This window comes from Azolla caroliniana, unplaced genomic scaffold (genome assembly GCF_043228905.1).
Source record: "Azolla caroliniana isolate FFs.n. ecotype wild unplaced genomic scaffold, voAzoCaro1.0.p SCAF_20, whole genome shotgun sequence".
Classification (NCBI taxonomy): Eukaryota; Viridiplantae; Streptophyta; class Polypodiopsida; order Salviniales; family Salviniaceae; genus Azolla; species Azolla caroliniana.
The window spans coordinates 2,119,296-2,146,817 of record NW_028230455.1 but is presented as its reverse complement, the minus strand read 5'-3'; the positions used below and the strand labels follow the sequence as shown (position 1 = coordinate 2,146,817).

Here is a 27,522-nt window from a genome sequence, read left to right as displayed (position 1 = left end):
TCTAACAAAGATGTGTGAAATAGAAGGGCCCCATTTTAAAAAGAAAAAGAGAGGGGTATTTCCATAATTATTTAAAATACCTGAGGGTATTGGCTACACACACACACACACACACACACACACACACACACACTCTCTCTCTCTCTCTCTCTCTCTCTCTCTCCCCCCCCCCCAGATCTGTACCTTACTAGCGAGGGAGAACCCACGATTAAATCGCCTCTCTGTTCATGATCTTGTGTGCGTAGCAGAGATTTCTCCATCCCCTGAGCTTCTCTGCTCCTTGTCGACGAAATAATCATGCCTCAGAACGCTTCGCATCGATCTTCTTCCTCTTCTTCGTCTTCGACTCCATCAGGGTAACTGGGGACCTTCTAGTGTCCTTCTAACAAATTGAAATCGATCAATCTCATTTGCATCTTGCCGTTAAATTTGATGGATAGTGGTCAGTTTGTGGGTTGTGTTCCCCCCTTCCCCCCCTCAATTTCCCTCATCTAGTTCTGATGGGTGATATGTAAATTGTTTTTTGCGGTTCAGAATTTGGCTTTAAATCTGATGGATTATTTATGGGTTTCTTTTCCATACCTTTTAATCTGATGGGGAATGTATGATGTTGTTTTCATGTTCAATATTTCTCCGTCAAATGGGTAGTTTGGGAGGTTCTTTTTTAGTCTTTTCCATCTAATCTTGATGGTCAATATATGCAATATAACTCTGGTAGCTAATATGTAGGCTGCTTATCTCTTGCTCAAATTTTGCTTTTAGCTGATGGGTGCTATATCGATTATTGTTTTCATGTTCATTATTGCCTCCAAATCGGATGTGTAATGTGTTTTGTTCCTCTTTTTTCTCTAAAATCTGACGTGTAATACATGTGTTCCTTTTTTCCTGTGAGAAATCACATTATGTGATTTATTGTTTTCCCTGTTTTCCTTATAATATCAAAATTGATGAATTTTGTGAGTAAAAATTGATTTCTATAACTCATGTATACTCTGTAGGCTATATTGTTTCCCATTTATGTTTCTTCCGAGCAATGTATGTGAAGTAATGATTCAGGCCAAATCATGAACAGGAAAGGAGAGATTTCAGAACTCAAATCTCAACTTCGTCAATTAGCTGGAAGCCGAGCTCCTGGTGTAGAAGATGTAAAGAGAGAACTTTACAAGAAAGTCATCTCTTATATGACCATCGGCATCGATGTTTCACCCTTATTCAGTGAAATGGTCATGTGTTCAGCTACTTCTGATGTTGTATTGAAGAAAATGTGTTATCTTTATGTCGGCAATTATGCAAGAGTCCATCCAGATTTAGCTCTCCTCACCATCAATTTCCTTCAAAAGGATTGCCAAGATGAGTATCCTATGATAAGGGGTCTTGCATTGAGGAGTCTTTGCTCTTTGAGAGTGAAGAATTTGGTAGAGTATTTGGTCGGACCTCTAAAATCAGGCCTTACAGATAGCCATGGATATGTCAGAACTGTAGCTGCCTTGGGAGTCTTAAAGCTATATAATATTGCCCCGAGTGCATGCACTGACAATGACTTTCCGGCCACTTTGAAAGAGCTAATGCTTCGTGATGTCGATTCTCAGGTGAGCATCATCTATTCTGATAAATGCTTTTTCTGTTTCTTTTGAGGGAAAGCCTCTGAAACACTCTCAGATTTTTTTTTTACTTCTCCAAACGCCCCTGACTTTTCATTATTCCCAAATGTTCATATCAACCCCCGAAATAGCAATTATGTGCTTAGTTCATCTCCTTTTTTCTAAATGTGTGTTATTGTGAGCAATTATATGATCAATTCATCCTTTTCCCTCTCTTTCTGTGGTTGAACAAGGGTGTTTGGGGAATGAACAAAACATAGGGGCATTTGGAATAAAGAGAAACTGAGGGGTATCTCAGAGTTTTTCACTGTTTAAATCATTGACAAATTGAAGTGATAGGTCCTTATTTCCTAGTTCTAAAGCTATGCACAGTTTATATCATTTATAAAATACTATAAAAATGGTTATTGTGGTTATAAATATATATAAAAGGTTGTTATGATGATAGCAACAAGGGACGGCCAGTTTTCGGCGTCCCATCTGCTTCTCTCATTATAAAGAGGAATGACCATCATTTATGTGCTATGCAAATTGGAAGATTACATTAATAAATGTTCAATTTTTCAATTGCTGCCATTATTACCAATGAAGTTTGTGGGCATGGCTTTTGAGAATGAAGGTGATGTACAATCAAAATGAAGTTGAATGTTCATCGACCTTGGGATATAGCCCACGTTGCAAAATTGATAGTGGATAAACTACATATATAGGTGTTTCTATTTTGGGCACATGACTAGAGAAGCATTACATGTCCTTTTTATCTCACACACATACTTATTACAGAAGAGAATGCAAACAATGCTTAGCTGTAAACATATTTTTAGAGAGTGCCCATCCTGAGAGGGTAGGTGAAATGTAATTGAATATCTATTCCATGGGTGAGGTTGATTCTTCTTTATGCACAAGTTTTTGTTAACACAACCATATGGAAATAATGGATTCATCCATTTGTTACTGAATGATATGTTAACAACTACAGGAGTTTTGGAAAACTTCAATTTGAATTGGCCAAGTCATCAAAATCAAATAATCTTTTTCTTGGGACCTATGATCGAATGAATAGTAAATGGCATAGCTAGATTGCCTATTGAAAGCAATGCACATGTGTTTTGGCATATATCTCCATGTGGATGAAATGCTACATGGATCCAATGGTTTTGGCGAACATAGAGATTACTTTGGGGGTGGGGAAGTCTTCTAAATCTTGTTTCGAATGAATAGTAAGTGGCATAGGTATATTGCCTATTGAAAGCAATGCACATGGGTTTTGGCATATATTTCCATTTGGATGAAATGCTACATGGATTCAATGGTTTTGGCTAACATAGAGATTACTTTGTGAGGAAAGTCTTCTAACTCTTGTTGTCCTTGGTCTGAACTTTTAATAGTGGCTAGTGTTGGTAGTGGTTGTGGATGTGAAGTCATCAGGTTTGGTCTCTACTTCAAGTCACCCAGCTTTAGTGTAGTTATAGTAAGGGCCAGATTTAGTCGTCTACAGGAAAAGCTAGCAAACTAAGGAGTTCCACCATGGGGAATGGTTAGTCCTGTCTTCTAAGGGGCTTAGTTGGTTAGGTAGGGGATTTATGAGGCAATCAAATGTGATCAGATGCAGTCAGGCATTGTGGTGGCTGACAGAGGACTCCCTCTCTGGGATGTTAATTAATGAACCTAAAGACACACTTAAAATCAGTAGGGTTATTCAAAAGAAGCTTATAATAAGGATAAACACTAATTACAGTATTCTCTGTATACACCTTACTCTCCTAATCTTATGTGTTCTCCTATTTCTGCTACTATTTTATCTAGAACTGAGTGATTGCTTGTGCTTTTTATAGAATTGGGTGATCGGGTGAGATCATGCATCCATCACCCACGCTATTTGACCATATTGTATTCAATGTTTATTCGGGTCTTCAAACCCTTCAGACGCCATTGACTAATTTATGCTATTTTTTGAGGTCATCATCTTTAATGAGGCCAATTATGAGTTCTATCCTCTATTACTAATATTAATAATTAGTTCACTGTAGTTTATACCAGGTCCCTTTATATTTATAGGTGATCGGTTACATACTCGGCTAGTTTACAACAGCCTGCCAGATGGCTAACAGCTAGATTACCAAATATGCAGCTAATAATTAGAGAATCCCTATTGGCATATATTCATAGCGCAAACCAACAGCGTCTAAGTTTGATTTTCCTAAGATTACCTTGGTATCATGCAAAATTCCGTTATATATTAAAACTCTTGTAAACTGTGTTGCAGTGAGAATCATTATTTTATCCAAAATGAAGGATGATCAGGTAGTTAATATTACAAATCATGATTTTGCATGGAGTCAACTTGTCCAAAAGCTTATGATTAGTTGAGTTTACAGTGATCGAGGGGTGAACTGGAATTCGTGGCTTCTTTGAGAGTAAAATAGATAGACTTCTTTATTTTTCTGATATGATAGTTAGAATCATTATTTCCTCATTGAGATTCTTTTTGTTTTTAGAATATTTTAACTGATATTGTTTGAAGTCCAAAAGCTTTTGGATACGGGGATGAGAACCAGTCTTTTGTAAATGACACTGCATTTACATTTTAATTGTAGATTGCTCACCATTTGATAAAAAAATATAATTCTGAAGTTATATGGTAAATGAAGTTATGTATTCTATCTTAGTGCGACTAATCTGCTGAGTGTGGTGAGTCCATATTACAAATGGGATATAAGACAATCTTTATTTATTTCTGTGAAGTTAATCATTGTTACTTCTCTTACCAGGTGGTTGCAAATTGTTTGTGCGCTCTTCAAGAAATTCTGACTCAAGAGGGAAACAACATTGAAGAAGTGGGACTTGAAAAGGATTTTTTGATGGCTAAACCTATTATCTATTATCTTTTAAACAGGTTAGGAAAAGTGACGAATAAAATCAGATTATATCCCTCTACTCACATTGACTTAATTAATTTATGGTCTTTGTACATGTAAGCAGAGACAGTGTTAGCGTCAGATAGCAGAAGAGATGTATGAAGAATTGTAGATCATATTCAATGAAATTGCCAAGGTAGAAAACTATAGCTTTAGAGAAGATAAAGAAAGCCCAAGTGGATAAAAGTCTTGGAAACTAGTTGCAAATAAGAAAAGCTTAGTTTTCTTGGAAAAAAGGAACCACTACACCATTTCTCTGAAACAATTTCATTTACGACAAAACACATATTTGTTTCATTACACAGATTTGTAGTAAGTTATTGCCAAATACCTTGACTGAACTGACTTCTCTTAAGTTAAAAAATTATAAGGATTATAATTAAACATTAACATGATACTATCTTGCAGTATTGCACTATCATATACAGTATATGTATTTCCAATCATTAAAAAAAGTAATTATTTTCTGGAATATATAGTGAAATTTTGTGGGCGATTAATGTTGATTTGAGATTTTTTAAAGAACAGGATCAAAGATTTCAATGAATGGGCACAATGTCTTGTTCTTGAACTTGTAGCCAAGTATCTACCAGCAGAGCCAAATGAGACATTTGATATCATGAATTTGCTTGAGGATAGATTGCAACATGCAAACAGTGCAGTTGTGCTGGCAACTATCAAAGTTTTTCTAAACTTGACCATGTCCATGGCTGATGTTCATCAACAGGTAAAAGAATGTTGCTTTTCCATATAATAATGACACTGAAGAATTTTTTGATTTGTCCTGAGCAATGTACGTACCATGCATGATAAACTTCACTGCCTTCAGGTTCAAATTTCTGTTCCTTTTTCACAAAATTAAGCTTGGGAGATCTAGTAATATATGATTAGATATTTACATTCATTTACATTGAAATAAACTGTCCATCGTAGGTATCTTTTTCCTAGCGAAGAAGGAAAAATAGAATGAAAAAATGGCCTGCGCTTCATTCATGTTGGTGGATTCTACACTCAAGATTTTTACTTGCTCTTCAGACATCAATGTTTGTGTATTATGGGGATTTATGACTTTGTAGACATGTGGACATCTGATTTGCTTTTGTTTAGGGATAGCATTTTCTGTCTAATCTCTATTATAGAGTAGGATTCTCATTTATTTTTGTATTTTCATTTGATTAGGAAACTTAACTTCTTTCCATTGTAGAGGATCCCATCTATACAGAACAGGGTTGATTTGGCTCAAATTAGATCCAATAGCAGAAATAGAAGATGCATTTGTATATTCTGTTATAGTTCTCGTATACAATATACAATAGTATTTTCAACCATGTCTAGAATGCCCTCACACGAAGCTAGTATATCTTTCCTTTCTTTCTTGTTTTCTTCTCTAAATATCTGAAGCCAAAAATGTAATGGTCTACAAAGGTATATTTTAGGCTTTGTGAATGTTATATTCATGAGAGGTGTTAGTGAGGAACAACGTGGTATATGTTTTGCTTTGCAGTTGAAATGTTAAAGCATCCACTTATTTTTTCTTTGCATAGAGGCAAAATTTGCCTTTATCTGAACATTTTGAGTATATTTTAAACTATTACACTCATGTTTATTCTGTCAAAGATGTTTGTATGGTGTTTTTGTGGGGAAACCTCATGCTCATTTCATGGTTCTTTTCACCTTTGTCCAGGTCTACGAGAGAATTAAAGCTCCACTGATGACTTTAATCAGTTCGGGAAGCTCAGAACAGTCTTATGCGGTCTTGTGTCATCTCCACTTACTTGTGATGCGAGCACCTATTCTGTTCTCATCGGACTATAAACATTTTTACTGTCGATACAGTGATCCCTCGTATATAAAGAAGCTGAAGTTAGAGATGCTCACTGCAGTTGCAAATGAAAGCAACACATATGAAATTGGTATCGTCCTCCGGATTTCCTTGTTATGGACACATATGAAATTGGTAGCTATTGAATTAGGTTTTTTATGGATTGCCTCAGTATGCACATTATCATTTGGAGCTTTTCCTAGACGATGCAGATGCAACCAATTCTTTTTAGACTTACTCTTGAAGTGTTACACCTTTACCCATGACTCACTCACTCTGCTGCCTATGCTCATGTGCCCATAATAATTGCATAGATATGCTTGATTAGTCAAAAATTTATACCTAGGGAAAATTCTCGTGAGGTGCCCGCCGCTGAAACTTATGAAAGCATTCACAATGCTAGCCAAGTTGTTCATTGTTGTATTGTTTGTCTCTCGCTTTGGATTTGCATAAATTCGTTTTGTCTAAGTGGAGGGTGTTGTGATGAGCTTAGTACGTTAATCTTTTGTACTTTTATATGATAGTAATAAAGTGGGAAAATGTTTTAACATGCGTGTGTTTATTTTATTGTCTTTCATTATGTTTTGTTTATTGTGGAATTTCTTCTAATCTGGTCCAATAGATTTATGGTTATATATATCTTGTAATGTAGAATGATGATTGCAGATTCTAAACTCTAAAGTGTAGATTATTTGCTCGTTTGTGACTTTGCAGTGACTGAGCTCAGCGAGTATGCAGCAAACATTGACATTGCTATTGCTCGTGAGTCTATAAGAGCAGTTGGAAAGATCGCTTTACAGCAATATGATGTCAATGCTATTGTAGACAGGCTGCTTCAATTCTTTGAAATGGAGAAGGACCATGTTACTGCAGAAACATTGGTACGTTGGGAATACTTGTTTTGGATTTCCTGGCAAATAGGGCTTTGAAATGATATTTTGCATTCAATTATATACTTCTAAACAAATCTTGATACCAAATTCAAGTGTTTTAAATCTAGAGAATCATATCTACATCTGGCTTATGCATAATTAATGTGGTAAAAGAATCTACAAGAATACTAATAATGTCAGAACCACACCAATTCATTGCAAGAAAATGAATTTTGAGGCATTTAGTCTTTGTTTGTGTTCATTTTCTAGCCTAGGGCACATCCTAAATTAATAAGATATTGCACAACCTTTAGATATATCTACATCTGACTTATGTATAATTAATGTGGTAAAAGAATCTACAAGAATACTAAAAAAGTCAGAACCACACCCAATTCATTGCAAGAAAATGGATCTTGAGGCATTTAGTCTTTGTTTGTGTTCTTTTTCTAGCCTAGGGCACGTCCTAAATTAATAAGATATTGCACAACCTTTAGAAAAAAATTATAACATGAATGAAAAAGATCTGTGTTGATTTCCCTCACTCTATAGTAAAAACATAAGAGACACTGACACAAAAAATAGTAATTGTGAAGTGGAGATCAGGTATTTGTCACGTAAAGGCTATGAAAGAGTTGCATTAGATCCAGCTGTGTATCTATCTTTCTTGTTCTCGGTTTTTGAGAATTAACAATGAACATATGTTTGAGGGAACTGAATTAAATATTTATTCATCTGCATATGCCACTATATTTGGTATATGAATGATGTAGGTCTGTCTCTTGTCATCATTCATGGTTCTTTGATGTAACTGTGTATTGCAGGTGCTGGTGAAAGATTTGTTGAGGAAATATCCGCAGTGGAGTCATGATTGCATTGCTGTTGTAGGCAATGTCAGCAGTAAGCATGTACAGGAGGCAAAAGCTAAAGCAGCTTTACTTTGGATGCTAGGTGAATATGCATCTGATATGCCAGATGCACCATATGTTATTGAGGGTTTTGTTGAGAATTGGGCTGATGAGGATTCACCAGAGGTAAACTTATCTTTACTATTTTATATTATTGTTTGTCTTTACAAGTTTTGTAAATCCTTGACATCAACATCTTAAGAACCTTATTTTTCTTTACTTTATGGGTTAATGTAGCCTTTATTAGAGTGTTTTCTCTCTCCACATACTGTTGTTAAATTAGGTTACTTTTTGAGTCAGTTTCTTTAGTGCTGAAACCAAGTAACCTTTTTCGTCCTACATACGACATGAATGACACACTAATGCTTTGAATTCATCAATGTGCTTTTATGCTAGGTTCGTCTGGAGCTACTTACAGCTGTTGCAAAATGCTTTTTTAAAAGGGCACCAGAGACACAGAAGATCCTAGGATCAGCACTTGCAGCTGCTTTATCTGATGTTAATCAGGTGAGTGGGTTCACTTTTCTATGTTTTCTAGTTGGCTCCATACTAAGCCACATATGCATGTACAACCTATTCTTTACTCATCATTCCTTGAATGTCATTGATCTTCTTTGGTTCTCATTATTTAAACCTTGTTTTTATCTATGTTAGATGTAAAACCTTGGGTTTGTACCTTCGTATGAGTGTGCACATATCAGATAATTTCAAGCCATAGATTGTTACCCATACTAAGATTAGATTAGATCATTTTCAGCGTCCATAGAGAGGCCAATATTGACCCATGGGACCTAAGTACTCAAGTTTTCTTGATGTGTCTCCTTCCTAAGCAGGGATATTCATACTTCGAAGCATAAAGTCTTGATGTGTGAATAAGGCATACATATATTAGCTCAACCTTCTTGTCGTTCTCTTTAATGTGGTACTCAAGTCATCACTGCATCTTAATGTCATAATAGCTTTCACGAATTGCACCATATGTAGAGCATTTAAAAGCAAATGATACTATTCCTCTATTACCCCTTCCTTACACGTTACACACCTTTAAATTTGGCGGATTTTCATGCCATAATGCACGTCAATACCTAGCTTGTGTGAATGAGTGCGAAGGAGTATTAGGGCTCTATGAGAATTAATACTCATGTTAGTAATGACAAGGTTAAATACAATCACTAGACCTTCTTGCCTTAAATTGAACCCGACATTCTAATTTTGCCCTTTTTGGTGTCTTTCCATGTCTTCCTTAGTGGTTCCATTTATTTTTCCTCAATAACTACATAGTTCATTGAATCACTTGAAAGCTTTAAGAGATCTTCCACACCCCATCTTTTGAACCATTTTTTGATGTCAACTACCCAACCAAATGAGAAAATTTTGCTCTTCCAAGCAAGATGTGGTATCTATACTTTGGCATATTCATGACTTTTGTAATGTATCTATATACTCTCTGTGGTGTCAATATCTCTATAGGTCAAACACTTGTTTCCAAGAGCATAACCTGATAGGAGGTGGTGGATTTACTCCTAGTGTTCTTGTCAAAAACATCTTTTGAATCGTCTTAATCTCAGTTCATGTATTAAGAGGGATAGTGCCACCCTACACTTCTACGCCATAAAGCAAAAGTTTTGTTACCATGACATTAAATAACATCAGTTTCACTTCCCATCCATCACTTTGGTTTTATTGATTTTCCAACATATAATAACTTTTCCAACTAAGTCTAGACTCAAAGCAGACACTCCATTTGTTTGTGGTAGGTACATCGATACCAGGGTACTTAAAGCTTTGTACAAATTGTACATGCTCTCCCTTATATATAAGCATAGAGTATTGGTGAGGTTGGATGGTTTGCACTGCCATCATTTTTGTTTTATCCGCATTTACAGTTTTGGCCATCAACATCATATGAAAAGATAACCACGTCATTTGCATATAAAACAATAAGATAACTTGTTGCATATATTTTGGAGCATCTAATCCTTCTTCTCTTGCAACCTTATTCACCACTTCCAATTTATCAATACATAAACCAAGGACTATAGATGATAGTGTCGAACAGAGAAAAAGATAGAGTGATGGAAGAAGGATATAAAGAAAGAAAGAAAGAAAGAAAGAAAGAAAGAAAGATATATTAATGTCTTTTAAGAGGCCAAAGAACAGAAGAAGAAAGGAACAAAATGATAAGAGAAGAATGGGTGTATTAAGATAGGATGAGCACAAGAGGAACCGGATACAAGATAGGTGATGAGAGCTAAAGACCAGTGTTCATTCGAATTGATTTGAGAAGACCTGTATGTCTCTATTTATAGGTTCCTATAGAATAGCCTAGAGATTTCTATAATGTTCTATAATGTTCTAGACCTAGAATATTCCAAGATGTTCTAGGATATTCTAGAACGTTTTGGAATGTTCTAGAGTTTTTACAATAATCAATATATTACAAAAAGTAGCTTTTATCATCTCATATGACAATAGGATATCTTAATGGTTGGGTCCAGGCCATGATGTTAATTCGTTCATGACAGATAGTGGACATCCTTGCTTAACTCCCATGTTACTTAAGAAGTATTTTGAGGATTCATTCTCTATTTTTAGTTGTCATCTAACTTGTTCATATAATCGTGCAATAGCAACTTGATACTAATGGCATGCCCATTTCTAGCATTCTATTCCAAAGCTCACTTTGTGGTACTATATCAAAATTTTAAAAAAATCAACAAAACAACAATAGAGCGTTTTCCTTGTAGCTAACCTTCTTCCATAAATATGCTTAATGCAATCAAATGATCTACCGTGGAGTGTTTTGGTCTAAATCTTGCTTGCCAAAGTGCTCATTTGTTTTGACTTTTAGCCCATGCACTTATCGTTTGCTCCATGATAGTGCTATACAATTTAGTGCCCACCATGATTGTGCGACAATTTGATATACTTGATTCTTCATTATGCTTAATGTAACCAAATGATCTACGGTGGAGTGTTTTGGTCTAAAGCCCGCTTGCCCAAGTGCTCGTTTGTTTTGACTTTAAGCCCGTGCACTTACCTTTTGTTCCATGATTGTGCGACAATTTGATACGTGATTCTTATCTCTTGCTTTAAAAGTTGGCTTAATCGAATTCATGACCTAACCATCAAGCCTTGTTTATAACTTGATTTATAATGGTCATTATCCAATGGTGTTTGCATGGCATTGTCCATTTTAAAAGCTTAGTTTTAATGACACTTACATTAGTTGCTTCCCCAATAACCATCTTTTTTGCTCCCTTATTGACATCTTCAATGCATGTATTACAAGGTCTTTCCAATGTTCTCAGCCATCGGAGCCACTCCCTCATGTGTATATAGCCTTTGTAACATTAAACCATTTACAACGATCAAGTTTGTGCAGTCAAGCATATGTATAAGAATTCTTCCATAATCGTCACAATACAATATTTTGAGTCATGTAATAGACCAGAATCCACTTATATTTTCTTTTGGTTGTTGGGTTCTTATTTTGAATCCCCAAAAAACTTCACCACTTTAGGGTTATGAGAGTTTTTATGGACGGGGAAAAACCTCCTAAAGAGGGAAAAAATGCCCCTGTAGTCCTAAGTGTGTTCACACACATGACTGTCCTAAGTGTGTTCACACATTACTGTCCTAAATGTGTTCACACACATCACTGTCCTAAGTGTGTTCACACATGACTGTCCTAAGTGTGTTCACACATGACTGTCCTAAATGTGTTCACACACATCACTATCCTAAGTGTGTTCACACATCACTGTCCTAAGTGTGTTCACGCACATCACTACCAAAATATGTCAACAAAACCCCCTTGGGAGTGATGCGGTGAACAAGGAGCTGACACTCATGGTTAAACAAGTGCCAAGCTATGTGGATAGAGATGAATCCACAAATAGGATTTCTAAAGCTTTGCGGAAAGCTTCAAACTTCTCCCTAGGCAGAGCCTTTGTGAAGAGGTCTGCAATGTTCTCCTGCGTGGGCACATAAGCCAAACTGCTCTCTCCAGCGGAGAACCTTTCCCTGTCGTAGTGATAATGCACCTCATTGTGCTGAGTGCGAGCATGGAACACAGGGTTCCTCGCAACTGCCATTGCGCTTTGACTGTCAGTGAAGATGGTGATGGCAGAAGACTGACCAACACCCAAATCAGCTAAAAGGCGTCTGAGCCACACACACTCAACTGTAGCTGTGAAAGCTGCCCTATACTCAGCCTCACAACTAGAAGTGGCCACAGTAGGCTGCTTCTTGCTCAACCAAGATATGCATGAGCTACCAAGCATGAAGCAAAAACCACTTGTGGACACACGAGTGTCATAACAACCAGCCCAATCAGAGTCAGAAAAAGCATGCAGGTCTGGCGGTAGTGATCCCCCCTTGGGATAAAACAACCCAAGTAACTGCCTGCCAATGCTTAACTCCTGGGCAATGTATAAACCTGCTCATTTGAGAGACAAAAAACTGAATGTCAGGTCGGGTTATGCATAAGTAAATCAAGCATCCAACTGCCTGCTGATAGAGAACAACATCAAATGCATCTCCATGAGAGTGGCATCAAACCTGTCTTCGTGGGAGTGGCAATAGGTTTACAGTCTTCAAGGCCAAAACGTTGTAATAATGTGGCAATGTATTTCGATTGTCACAAAGCTATTCCACCATCAACTTGCATGAATTGAATGCCCAAATAATGATTCAAATGCCCCAAATCTGACATCTCAAAAGAGGCATACAAATCAGCCATAAAGTCAGCAATATACTTCTCATTGGGACCAGTGAGCAACATATCATCGACATACACAACCATGATCAGAAATACATCATCAGCACGCTTAACATATAAGGTGCTTTCAGTTGGACTATTCTCAAACCCAAATGCAATCAAATAGGCATGTATCTTTTCATACCAAGAACGCGGTGCTTGCTTCAAGCCATATAATGCCTTTCTCAACCTGCACACTTTGTGTTCATGCCCTTTCTGCACAAAACCACGGGGCTGGTATACATACACTTCCTCATGAAGATCACCATTTAGAAATGCTGTTTTAATGTCCAACTAATGTACATTCCAACCACGATGAACTGCAATTGCACAAATGCTACGAACAGTAGTCATACGGCAGGTGGGAGCAAAGGTCTCATCAAAATCAATGCCTTTTTCTTGGGCATAACCTTTCACAACAATCCTAGCCTTATACCTGTCAATTGTTCCATCTGGTTTACGCTTTAGCTTATATACCCACTTAGTGCCAATAGCCTTCTTGCCAGGAGGCAAGTCACATAAAGACCATGTACTAGTCTTCATAATAGCATTATATTCTGATTGCATAGCAGCCATCCAATTTTCTGAATTTTGTGCTTCATCAAAAGAAACAGGCTCATTCTCATCACAAAGACCAGAGGCAGCCATAGCATAACAATCTGATGCAAAAGCACGATGATGACCTGAACGAGTACAATATGACAAAGGAAAGTCCAATTTACTGTCTTGCAAAGTCTGCAACAGCCATTTATGACAAAGGAAAATCCAATTTACTGTCTTGCAAAGTCTTTGCCTCTATATCAGCCCTCTCATTAATAAGTGCATCATGTAAGTCTGCATCAGAAATAGAATGATCTGCATTAGAAATGGAATGATCTACATCATTATGAGTAGCTTCCAAAGGCTACACTTAACTGTCCACTTGTAAACAGAGACAACAAAGTGTCATACACATCTTTGGAGCTAACTGATGTCTCCTTCATACATGAAAGAAGTGGCTGAATTGCATCCTCCACAAAAACAACATCACGGCTAACCAAAATGCATTTAGATTGTGGATGGTACAGACGATAGCCTTTACTTTCAGAATTGTATCCTACAAAAATACATTTCACTGCTTTATCATCCAATTTTTTGCGTTGTTGTTTAGGCACTAATGCATATGCCAAACAACCAAAAACACACAGATGAGCAACAGATGGCTTTTGGCCATGCCAAGCTTCATATGGAGTGAGAGTGCAGTGCTTTAGTGGGACACCTGTTGAGTACATATGCTGCACACATGACAGCCTCAAGCCAGAAACTATGTGGTAAGGCTTGACTTTTGACCATACACCTCACCATTTCCATGAGTGACCTGTTATTTCTTTCAGCAACTCCATTTTGTTGAGGTGTATACGGTACTGTACACTGATGTTTTATCCCACCTTCAGCCAGAAATGCATTAAACTCAGAAGACATATACTACCCCCCTCGATCAAAACGGAGGGTGCCCATTTTACATGCTGACAAATTCTCAGCCAAAGCTAGAAATTGTTTGAAGCACAGAAACACTTCGGACTTTGCCTTCAATGGATATACCCATCCATGCCAAATCTTTGCATCTGAAATAGCTTGAGAATCCTGTATGCACAGGCTGAATCATTTATAGATCTTTCATAATCTACGAGTTTATACAGCCCACGACATAAAATGCAGGAAACAATAATAACATCCCCATTGGAAAGATCATGAATTGTACACCTGTCATCAACAAATTTAACAACCAAGCCAACCTTGGCTAATGCTGAAACTGACAACAGATTTTTCTTAATCCCTGGCACAAACAAAGCATTTGACAAGATGAGAGGACTACCATCAGCAGTAGTCAAAATGATCTTACCAACACCCATAACTGGATAAGATGAGTTGTTGGCGCATGTGACAGTATTCCCTGTAGGGGCAGGCTCCAATGAAGTGAAGAAATTGCGCTGCGAGGTAATATGTTTGGTTGCCCCACTGTCGAAGTACCAAACATCTGATTGTACAACAGACATACATTGTTCAAGTGAAGATGGGTCAAAACTGCAAACAGTAGTAAATGCCCATTCTTCATTCTACACAAGATTTGTAGACTCTGTTTTTGGTGCAGAGACTTCTGCAACAAGGAGTCCTGCCTCCTTTTTCTTTGCCTCTTTTGCAGCCAATTTTTGACAGTTCTTCATAATATGATCAATTCCTTTACAATATTTGCAAAACAGTTTTTGTTTCTGCTCTTGTTTTTTTTCATTCACTTGTGAATTATTAGCAAATCTTTGCTTGCTAGCAGAAGAGTTCCATTTACCTTTGCCCTTCTGACTAGCTAAGGAAGCTTAATCTACAACACGCATATTAGACCTATTTTGCCTAGACTGATCTTCTTGTAACAAAATAGAGAATAGCTCCTCGAATGACAAGGCATTGGGATTAACTTTCATCATTAAACGAAGGGTAGAAGCAAAACTTTGATATGAATCAGGAAGACCATTTAGAACGGTTTGCACAAGTTAACTATGTGGCATCATTTCATCAGCAGAAATTAATTGTTCCTTTAAATCTTTGATTTTTGTAAGAAAGCTGTCCATAGAATCACCTTCATTCATGTGCTCGCTCTCCAATTGTTTTCGGAGATAAGCAACATGAGCCTCATTTCTTGCTTGGTACAAAGTGGTAAGAGTATCCCAAGCATCCTTTGCTGTCTTGCAAGAGCGAATATGGGGAATAATGGTACGTTTCACAGACAAAGCTATCAAAGCATATGCCTGAGCATCTCTTCCATCCCAACGAAGTTGCTCTGTAGTTGGTACAACAGAAACTATAGCATGGGCATGAGCAGGATGATCAACATCCTTGACAGAATCAATACCATCAGCATTTGTGTTCTCAACAACAGGACGTTTTTCAGCCCCTTGAACCACATTCCACAACCCCTTTGCTACTAATACATGGCGCATCAACAGTTTATCCTCAACAGCAAGCATCCGAAATACATCATTGCTCTCAGCCATGGCCGTAATTCCATCCAGTTTATCCCCAATAGCAAGCATCCGAAATACATCATTGCTCTCAGCCATGGCGGTGGACTGAACACGTTTTGATGTAAAAAATGGACTGCTGAATGAATAAAAGCTAATAACATACCTCTTTGACTTGAAAGATGAACAAGCGAAGAGAAAAGGGAAGCAAATCTGATTTGTGAGGGTTATGGGAATGTCTTGGAAGACTCAAGGAGGCTTTTTCTAGGATTGAATCGACTTGGAAGCAGAAAAAAAACATACAATTGAAACTGCGCAGAGGAAGAAAACATGCAGAAATTTGTTCTTTCAACAGCAGAAAAATGCCACCACATATGGCACAAACGGATTGCGTATGAGAGCCGTTACATTGCTGCTCAAATGTCGCTTTGTAGCTCTGATACCACTGTTGGGTTCTTATTTTGAAATCCCCAAAAAACTTCACCACTTTAGGGTTATGAGAGTTTTCATGGAAAGGGGGAAAAAGCTCCTAAAGAGGGAAAAAATGCCCCTGTAGTCCTAAGTGTGTTCACACACATGACTGTCCTAAGTGTGTTCACACATTACTATCCTAAATGTGTTCACACACATCACTATCCTAAGTGTGTTCACACATCACTGTCCTAAGTGTGTTCACACACATCACTACCAAAATATGTCAAAATTGGTATCTCTATGTTTTGGTATTTTCAAACTCGTAAAGTCTCTCATAATCAACACTTTACCAAGCTTCTCAAAAGCAAGTATATCATCATGTTCCAACCCAAATCTACTATAGTAGTTTAACTCTTTATAAGGAATGTGGCTATGTAGAGGTTCTCTTTGCCATTATCTTCCGCCATCGTAGGTGCTTCCCTCGCTTCGGAGACCTCTCCATTCTAGATCGACCTATGCTAGAGATCTTTTGAAGACAGAAGTTACAATATATCTAACATGAGAATCTCACATGTAGCAAAAAACAAATTCCCCCATCTCTTGTTATCTTATTTACTATTGTATTTATCGAGTAATATTTATTTTATTGTGATTTGTTGTTCTCAAAGACGATACAACATTTAAGATGTAATCTCTTGTTTGGTCTTATAGGCCATTCTGGCCTCTTAAAAGACGTTAATATATCTTTCTTTCTTTCTTTGCCCAAATTCATCTCTATCCATAGGTATTGTGTATAATCATCATGCTATACTTGTACGTCCAATATTCACTTAGGAGTGAGGCCATATCGATTTATAAGGTAGTCGTCTATCTTAGGCATAATTTTGCATCATGCTCCCAAGTTTCGACCAAAAATTTAACATCAACACCTCATGCTACATCACTTAGTCCCAATCCCTTATCCCATGAATATCCTCTACAAATCTAAACAAAATTTTCAAAATTGAGGTATATGTAGTCCCATGGATCATTATTTGCTATGCATTTTGAATGCCTTTCCTAGATGCATATGCTTTCCTGTAACGTTCTTTCTTTTTTGGAGTTCAATCCTTCGTTATAAAGAAACTTGTACTCTTGAGATACACTCTATTGCTATCTAAAATGATATCTTTTTTGTGTTTATCTAGGATTGTACAAACAATATATCGGAAAGATGTTTCCTCTAACCTTTTCTTACCAACCCTATGTGGCACATACAATACCATCTTCCATAGCAAAACGATCTTCCAAGAATTTGTAATATTCTTTTTTAGAGAAAGTGTATTCTTTGATTCATTGTCTTGCATGCTTCTAATAACAACTTTATTCTTTCTTCTTTCAATTTGCTCTTTTGCAACTTGTGCATTTATAGTGTTAGAATTCATTGCAAGATTTGTGTGTATTGTGGTTTTTGGTGCTTCTCTTAGGAGAACATCTTTTTGTTGACATATTTTGGTAGTGATGTGTGTGAACACACTTAGGACAGTGATGTGTGACCACACTTAAGACTACAGGGGCATTTTTTCCCTCTTTAGGAGGTTTTCTCCCCTTGTCTATAAATACTCTCATAACCCTAAACCGTGGAAAAGTTTTTGTGATTCAAAACAAGAACCCAACACTTAAATTTGTCATGATCACATCTTCCTTTGCTTCAAGTGTAGATTTCATTTCAACATTTTCCTTCATTAGCATCTCTTTTTCCACTTCTAGATTTAACATTTTTTGTTCAATTGTAGGCATCCAATTATTTTGCATTTGAATAGTCATTTTTTTCATTGCATGTAGTTCCTCTTTCATCGTTATATTTTGAATCTCCATTCCATGTTGAAGATTTAATTCTCCTTCTTTACAAGCATGTATTTTACTTTGCAAATTTATAATTGTTTCTTGCGTAGATATATACATGGTCGCAATTTTTTCAATGGATAGATTATGCACATCCTTCTTTGGGCTTTAATTTACATCATCAATAGCTCTTGCACCTCTTGGAATATTTACTACTAGCAATGAGCCCTGATTGGTTTGGTTTGGTTTTTTTGCAGTGAAACCCAACCCAACCATTTCTAGAAAACAAAAACCAAACCAAACTGTTTATCAACTCCCAAGCCACTTAAACCAACCCTTTTACGAAAGCTAAGCCAAACCATTCTAACCAAACTGTTTAGGGAAAAGTTGAAACCGAACTGAACCATTTAGTCACAAATTTAAACCTAACCATTTAAGTCAAATTAATTTTAATAATTTAGAATAAAAATACACTAAATTAAATAAGCATTTAAGTGAAGTTAATTAAAAAAATAAAAAAATACAATAAATTACATACCATTTAAGCTAAATTAATTAAATAAATAGAAAGACATTAACTAAACCATTAAACCAAACCATTTAAACATATAAACCGATAAACCCAAGTTTTAGAGCGAAACTAAACTAAAACCAAAAATATTTGAACCAAACCAAACTGCTTAATTATATTGAACTTATCAAACTGTTAAACCATGGCTTAATGGTTCGGTTCAGTTTAAGCCGAAACTAGGCCCATAGCCATTTGCTACTAATGAATAGACAAGTAAAAGAGAATGTACCTTGTAGTTGTTGAGCGAGGTTTATGAAAATTAATCTTCAGTTCCAAGAAATGTGGACCACAGAAACAATCAATCATAACTTATCACCACAGTATCAGCATGCACTGTCTAAACATGCATTAGAAAGCTCTCTAGAAGAGCTTTCTGAGGAGCTAAAGAACACAACAATGATGAACTGAGCACAAAACGACAAGTGAAAACTAGTAAGGAAGGAGGAGAGACCTCAAGCTTAAGTTATATAAAGATCTAAATCTCACATGATTATAAACGACAAACTTTAAGTTTTGTGTTTCTAAACCATAGCCATCTATGTCTAGTTAGTCTAATACCTAATGGGCCATATCAGGCCTTTGATTAACGCCCTAATAATGTTATGAATTATGCTCAGTGGCCATCCATTATACAATTTGACAGTACAGTGCAAAAAAACAGGGTGAATAGGAGATCTAGAGATGCCAGAAATGAGAAACGAAAAAAAAAAAGCAAATTAATTATTTGTGCAAAGCTCTCTGCCTATATTTTATTGTTGGTGTCTCATGACATATTTGTCAATATTAAGTTCACTTTTTGGGTTTCTGAATAGGTCTCTGAATGTGGAAAATTTTCATCTGCTATCTTTTTTAATCAGGATGTTCATGACCGGGGACTACTCTACTATCGGCTTCTACGACATGGAGTTGAAACCGCTGAGCGGGTTATTAATCCTACAAAACAAGCTGTTTCTGTGTTTGCCGAGACACAAAGCAGTGAAATTAAGGACCGGATATTTGATGAATTCAACAGTCTTGCAGTTGTTTACCAACAGGTCAAATTTTCAGATTCCTACTTTGTATTTTAGGTTAAAAGGAATCCTTTTTTGATAAGTTAATAATTAGAATAAGCTCAAGGAGATAAATCATAAATATCTTTGATTTCAGTCACCTATTTAGTAGTATTTACCTTTCATCTGTCTATTTGTTTTCCAAGTTTTTGAAAATGTTTTGGAAATCTCAGATATTTAGCAAAAGCCCACAGATCCAGAGTAGGAGCATGAATTGCTTTTGCTAAAGCATCTTTCACTTGGATTTTTTTATCATCTGCAGCCTTCATACATGTTCTTAGATAAAGAGCATAGAGGAGGCCCTCTTGAATTCTCAGATGATGCCGCATCGGTGACAGAATCGACAGACACCATGTTGCCAGGTCAGAATGTGGATGCAAATGATAATGACCTCCTATTGAGTGCCTCAGAGAAGGAGGATATTAAAGCAATGGCAATAATAAGCAATGGCTCTTCAGCTTATCATGCACCTCCCACTTCAACCGATCTGCCATTATCGAATTCACTTGTTATTACCAGTATGTTACCTCCTCCACAGTCTTCTTCCTCAGCGATTGATGACCTTCTTGGGCTGGGTGTTCCTAGCATACCTGCAGCTCCCGCTCCACTTGCTCTTGCTACGAAGCCGATCCTAAGTCCATCAGACTTTCAACTGAAATGGAGACAGCTTCCAATTACATCTTCTCAGGTACGCATGGCCTATATAGGTATAGGTATAGGTATAGGTATAGATATAGATATAGATATACTTATAAGTATGTGATATATGTAGGCCATGAATGTGTAGTAACTTTACTAGGTTGTTAAATCAAGAAAATTAAAAAAGAAATAAAAATGGAAGATTCCACATTTGATAAATAAAGTACCCTGTAAACCAAAGCAGGTCAATATTTTTAAGAATGTAGACTATTTTAACTTGAAGCTATTAAAATGTAACGGGAGATTTCTCTGAAGTGTCTTTTGTTTTTATTTTTCTGCTTAGGAATATGCTTTGTCTCCTCAAGCTTTGATGAATTTGACGGGACCCCAACCGCTTCTACGCCACATGCAAACCAAGTTAATACATTGTATTGCCTCAGGTGGCCAAGCACCAAATTTCAAGTTCTTTTTCTTTGCACAAAAATCCGCCACAGTCACTACTAGATATTTCTTGGTTGAATGCATAGTAAATCTCACGTCAAAGAAGTGCATTGTAAATTACAAGATGGATGAGCCTGATCTTTCCCAGAGTTTTGTTGAGATCTTCAAGTCGGCAATTCAAGTGTTCGGTTCATAGATCCTATTTATATTATGTAGATTTATCTCTATTTAGTGGTTTGAAAAATCCACCAAGATAAGGGGTGCAAGGTGCAACTTTTGTCAAGATGATTGTATGATTTTCTCGAGTAGTTTAGCATCATCACCTGGAGCTTCATCTGCAGTGAAGGCACGATAAAGTATTGAGAAATGGCAACCATATAGTCTCGGTCTCAAAGAACCAACTTGGGAATGAAAAGATTCATCATCATCCATCATACAAGTTAGGTCATGCTGTGCTATCCATAGTTGCATTGTAAAACCCTAAATCTAATAAAATCACCTTGAAGTACTAGTTGAAGGTAAGTGAGGTTCCCTGATGGATATTTTTGCAGGATAAAGCCACACCCGAAGTGACAATGACCAAAGATTTTGTAATGAAAAAGATGTGCTATCTGATATGTCAATGTGATTATAGTCATTGTTTGTTTTACATTTTTTATGCGTTTCGTTCAGTTAGTTCCAACTAAAAGATCTTGTATGTGTGAAGACATGGGATCAAGAAATACATCTATTTATCTTTTTTTCATTCATATTTATGTTATAAATGTGTGTGCGTCTTTTTGTAGACAAACCTTTAGTGGTACAGGGACTGAAAACTCAAGACAAACATAAGAAATGTAACTGGCCTTGATCACTCGAGATGAACAAGGGTAACTAGTAAATGAAAAGAGGTATCGAGCGAATTGAAAACAATTTTAAGCATGCATTCAAAAAACCAATTAGCTTATGGCAAAAATATGGCTTATATGCTGGAAACATGTTTTTCAGTAAAAGAGGTGTTTGGTCTTCAAAAAAATATTATGCAGAATTGTATGTATATCTACATCCAAAGGAAACTAATGAGGATTTGAGATTGATGAACTATTGGAGTGTTATTTTGTATGCAGATAAATTGTAGGCTTTATACATCTTATTTTTTGCTCACAAAGGTGTATAGACCATAATGTATGTATTTACCGTTAAGGAAAATATGTATTACCTTCCTCTTTATACAAGGTACATGAACTTTGATACATCACATGCCCTTTCCCTTCGGTTGTGAGATTTACCATTTGTTTTGGACCATACCCCTTGTGCATCCAATATCGGGTGAAACATGGTTCCACGATTTGGTTCGCTTGCCCAAAGCTAATTTAAACAAATATGAGATTGCAAAATAAACCATGGTAGATACATATTGTGAGGATATGTGGTGTATGCAATAGTCATCATTTGTTTGGGAATAATGAGTGAAAGGAGCGTGGAAGGATTTGTTACTCAAGGGAAGATCTCATTTCTCTAATGTTGTGTACATGGAATTTTGAGAATTGGTGTGTGGCTACAGCAAAGATAAATGGTGTGGCCACTTGCAAGCAATGTGAATAAGTAGATGAAACCCTTCTCATCTATTTTGGATTTCACCCATTTGACACTTTTCATGCAACAAGTTGCCTAGTATCTAAAATGTTCCTAGTTCACTAGTTTTGAAAGCTATTCTCGCTCTTTGGCTTTTTTACCATCTGACATTGAGGACCTTAGGTATCATTGGATGGGCTTTATGGATAATTTAGGATGCTGCAATCAACAAAATTTTGGGTAATTGATTATGGTTTATATTGACTCTTTAGTTTTGCTCGTTAACATTTCCTTTCTGTTAGTTGATATCGTTTTTCAATGCAAAATGACTCAACTTATGGTTCTTGGTGGTCTAGTTATATTTGGCATCAAGTTTTTGAAGGGAGATAACACAACACCCATAATTTTTTATGAACTTCCAAAACATCCCTCAAATTTTCAAAATACCCTCTCTTTCAAGCTTATGAATGAACACAAATGTTCGAGTGTACATAGTGCAATAGTAGAGAATGGGTTATGGAAAATGTTCTTTGCACTACATGTCAACCCTAGAGGTAAAGAGAGGAATAGTCTGTAAGCCATATGGAAAACACAACGAGAAAGCATTTCAAGGAGATCATATACTTGATTAGAATGACCACTTTTGTGAGATGTAGACAACTATAGATAAATGATGAGAATGACTTCACATAGTCTTGGTTTGAACTTTGGAAATTAGTAGATATGCAATATCCTTCATGAATTGAGTTGGATTTGTCGATTATGTGAGGTGATTTGGAGGATGAGACATGTTAGCTTATGAGAGAATCTACAACAAACATTGTGGTAACTCAAACTCATTAGTTTTCTTCAATCATCTTGGATTATAAATACAATCCCCATATTTGAGATACTAGATTGTAGAAACAAATACTAAAAATTGTAGATGTAAACGGTATAGAGTTGGAGTAGACGATAGTCTTCACTCAAATATATTATATGACCTTTTTCACAATGTTGATTATGTTGTATGATCATGTCTAAGATGAAATAATAAAAATTCTACCTCTACAATTTCTAGAGACCAGGAAACACTTTTGAACATTACTTTAAAGACAACAATTGGCCTACGAAATAAATCAGGTGAGAAAATTTATTTGCATCCAATATTAAAGAAAGTGAGACACCTCTATTTATTAGGGGTGTAGCACTATGAGGACCTCCACCCCACCAACAAGGATCAAGAAGGAGCCACGAAGAAGAGAGAACAATAAGTTGTGCCTTTTTTATTAATGACTTATTTGATGATTGTATCATGCTACAATGTGGATTCTTTAATTGTTGTCTTCACTAATTCCCATGTCCTCATAAGGCTCATTTACATATTACAATTTACAACCCTTTAAAAGCGAACTTTTCACACACTTGGAGATTATCGTTATCGTTATTTACATATTGTACTTGTTTCTAAACTTTGGATTTTAATGCTTACATAATCAAGGGGTGAGGATAAAGTGTAACAACTTTGAATCTAGAGAATGTCTTATGCCCATGGTAGTATGATGATACAAAAGCAACTCAATGGGGTTTGAAACATGTTTGTCACGACGAGAGGATGAGTGGTGTTGGTGTGAGGGCTGAAGAAGATCATGAGGGGATGAGGAATAATTTTCACTTATTTTGTTGTTATTTGCATGGGACATTGGTGGTATTCAGTGAGATGGTTGATGTGGACTGAATGACACAATTTGTCTGTTTTTAGGAGTGATGATGGTGGGGGGGATGAGAATCACACTAGACTCATTTTGTTGTTATGAGTACAGGACCTTGGTAGTAAGTGGCGAGATGGTTGATGCAGACCGAATGAAGCATAATTTTGTTTATTGTTAAGGTTGAGTGAAGATGGTGTGAGGTGAGGAGGACATAGTTCATCTTGGTTTATAGGGAGATTAATTACAAGTACATTTTCAATTTTCGTGGAGATGAAGGACATGGTTGTTTTGATATGGGAGATGATAGATGGGGGCTATCCAAGGTAGCCCATCACATTTTACCCCAAGCGTCAGGTGCATCATGGACTACTTTTGTGTCTTCAATTGCTGTGTACCAAACATTTGTCAAATAGCATCACCTAGTGGGCAGCCAAGTGATGGTGAACAACTTCAGTATATGCGGAACCAAATGCAAACATGGAGTTTTTTTACTACTAGCCAAGGTATGTTGACTAGGATTACCACAAAGATATGTATCTCTTGGATCGCAGGAATTTGTTTATATGTTGAGAATGGGTCTTGTTGGCAAAGGCTGAGAGAGTTTTCATGGATATAAATAGCTTTATCTTGCCAAATGCCATCATTTATATTTGGTCCTTTTTATGATAGTTACTTGTGGAGTGGAAACTATTATGTACAATTTGTAGATTGCCTTTGACATTGTTTATTTTAATGGAGTATAGTTTTTATGGAAAAAAAGCAACTCAAACATTTAGTAAATGCAGAGTGTTGTCACAAACCTACGAACAACAGGACATGAAAATCTCGAGGAGAATCAAGAAATTATATTGAAAATATTATAACTCTATCAAGAGCACTAAAGAAGGCTAAAGGGATGTTCACATCCTATGGGCACCCTTGAATAGTGTCGAATGCATGTGAGATAGTTAAGCAAGAGGATCTCCTCGAGCATTCTATATAGACATACCCTCTATCTTGCCAAATGGAAGTGGGATAATTGCTAGACAAATGATGATCTTATATGTATGATATTTATACGGCCATCACATATGTAGAATGAAATAGGAGGGTGAATGTTAGGAAATGACTCACATGAGTGTCACAATACAACTTCCTCTCAAAAGCACCACGATATATTTGGATCTCCTGAGGGTTCATATCAAATTTTACTTATGGTCGTACATGCTAAATTTTGATTCCGTTATGTTCACACTTAGAGGCACTATTGAGAATCAAACTCAACTTCCCTAATGTATGAACACACCTTAGGAATAGCCAAGAGTGTGAACATTCCACCACTTTGTATCATAACTAATTTGTCATAGACTTTAAGTCCATGACACATAATTACTATGTAGTTAAGTTTCCACCTCCTTCCCAAGAGCGGGTTGTAGTGAGAGAACATAGAGAGAAGGTGACTACATAAACACCTTCTCTTCTTCTTTGTAATAGTTGGTTGTTATTTTATTCTCTTGTTAATACAATCTTCTTGTCTTCTATACACCTTGCGTATCTCTCTCTCTCTCTCTCTCATACACACATAGACCTCTTCTGCTTCACAAAATCACACTCAATTCTTTACAAACACAATCGTTTTTTAGCAGACTTGCCTCATTAAATACAACATCTCCATTGCACATTACCTTCTTGAGTTGAGGTAGCCCAATCATATAGCCCATTTCACCTTTATCTCCATAACCCATAAAGATTCCTTTCATAGACTTTACATCTAACTTGTTTCTCAACTCATGCCTTATATGCACAAAAGCATCACAACCAAAGATTTGTAGGTGGTCATATGATGTTGGTTTGCTAGACCAAACCTCTTGAGGAATGCCACCTTTTAAGGACATATGAAGGGATCCATTGCAAACATGAACCGCAGTTTTCAAGGCCTCTCCCTAAATTCCATGAGGGAGATTAGTTGTGGACAACATGCATCTCATCATCTCACATAAAGTCTTGTTATACCTTTCAACCACACCATTGGAAGAGGAGATGTATGGAACAATTAGCTCCCTCTTAATACCAATATTTTCACAACATCTATTAAATTGAGCACATTTAAACTTACACCCATATCTGTGTGTAATCATTTCAACTTTCTATCTGTTTGGGTGGTCACAAATGCATGAAATATCTTAAATGCGCCAAAGGCTTCATCCTTATATTTTTAACAAATATACCCAAAGTTTCCTAGAGTAATCATCAACAAAAGAAATAAAATAAAGACCCACTCCCATAGATTTGGTGGGTATGTTGCAAACATAAGAATGAACTAGATCAAGCCGATTAGGTTTACACAAGACACTAGAGTAGTAGGAATTCATTACTTACTTACCATATTGACATTCATTACAAAAATCAAGTTTTGAGCCATTTGCATCAAACTCGTCCAAATTACATAGTTTATCAAAGCCTTTTTGGCTCATATGGCTAAGCCTTTTATGCCATAATTTCATAGATGAATGGATTTCAGCCAAAGAATTAAACTTACCCATTAAAGCTTTACCATGCAAGCAATATAGAGTTCCTTTCTTTGTACCTTTAACAAATAGCCTAGAGCCTTTGATAAGTTTTGATGACCCTTTCTCAAAGAGGGTACTATTTCTATGCATATCCATTTGTCCAACAGACAATAAGTTATTCTTGATAATTGGTGCATACCTTACATTATGCGAAACCAACTCATTAGTACCACCCACCGTGAGATGCATTGTATCAATACCTTCAATAGAACAAGATAGTTATTTCCAAGATATACATGACCATGGTTGCTTGCATTAAAGGTAGTAAAATACTCCTTAATATGAATAACATGAAATAATACACTTGAATCCACAATCCAATGTTTGTGACAAAGCTTCATGCAAAGTAAGCAAGGCATCAATTAGATTGCTCTTTGTAATCTACATATCCGGCGCATGAATATAAACAAAAGCACCGTTAAATTTAGCAGATCTACGATGGTTCCTCAACAATGACACTAGAAGCCACATTGGCCTTCTCTTTTTCCTTGTCCATAACGTTGTTATGTGCTTGATTCTCAATACCCTTTTTCTTCTTGTCACTTATCTTCCTCGTTCTTTCTAATTCAACTTTATAGTACTTGAAATTAGGCTTCTTATGGCCTTTCCTACTACATTGATAGCAAGTCAGTTCAACCTTGCCTTTGCTTTTGCACTTGTTCCTCTCTACATTTTCACTTTTCTTTTCAATTCTTCCTCTAGCCACATTGGTTGAACCAATTCCCTCTTCACTAACTTTCCTTTTGATTTCCTCATTCAAAATAGAACCTCGTATGCCATCAAACATAAGATGTGGGTTATTCGAGAGTGAAACAACCAATGTTTCCTACGAATAAGGTAAGGTCATCAACTAGAAGATTGGCTTAAGCTTATTTTCAAAGGGAGGTAATCGGAAGTCCTGCAATTGTGAGAGA

At 36.5% G+C, this 27,522-nt stretch overlaps 1 protein-coding gene across 1 annotated transcript; it reads left to right on the top strand.

Moving 5' to 3' along the window:
• The first annotated feature begins 175 nt into the window (after positions 1-175).
• LOC147850779 (beta-adaptin-like protein A) lies at positions 176-21,437 on the top strand. The gene is made up of 11 exons (XM_087335608.1): positions 176-356; positions 1,073-1,589; positions 4,373-4,497; positions 5,048-5,246; positions 6,204-6,432; positions 7,056-7,222; positions 8,038-8,247; positions 8,518-8,628; positions 19,543-19,719; positions 19,997-20,422; positions 20,717-21,437. The coding sequence occupies exons 1-11, from the start codon at positions 298-300 to the stop codon at positions 21,008-21,010; spliced, it is 2,514 nt and encodes an 837-aa protein (XP_087191734.1). The 5' UTR covers positions 176-297; the 3' UTR covers positions 21,011-21,437.
• Positions 21,438-27,522: the final 6,085 nt, after the last annotated feature.

What these genes read in the sequence shown, in the direction of transcription:
- LOC147850779 (XM_087335608.1), top strand. Translation starts at nt 298, where the DNA reads ATGCCTCAGAACGCTTCGCATCGATCTTCTTCCTCTTCTTCGTCTTCG. An exon ending in ATGTTACTGCAGAAACATTG is followed by an intron (nt 7,223 to 8,037) that starts GTACGTTGGGAA and finishes TGTGTATTGCAG; the next exon opens with GTGCTGGTGAAAGATTTGTT. An exon ending in TTCCAATTACATCTTCTCAG is followed by an intron (nt 20,423 to 20,716) that starts GTACGCATGGCC and finishes TTTTCTGCTTAG; the next exon opens with GAATATGCTTTGTCTCCTCA.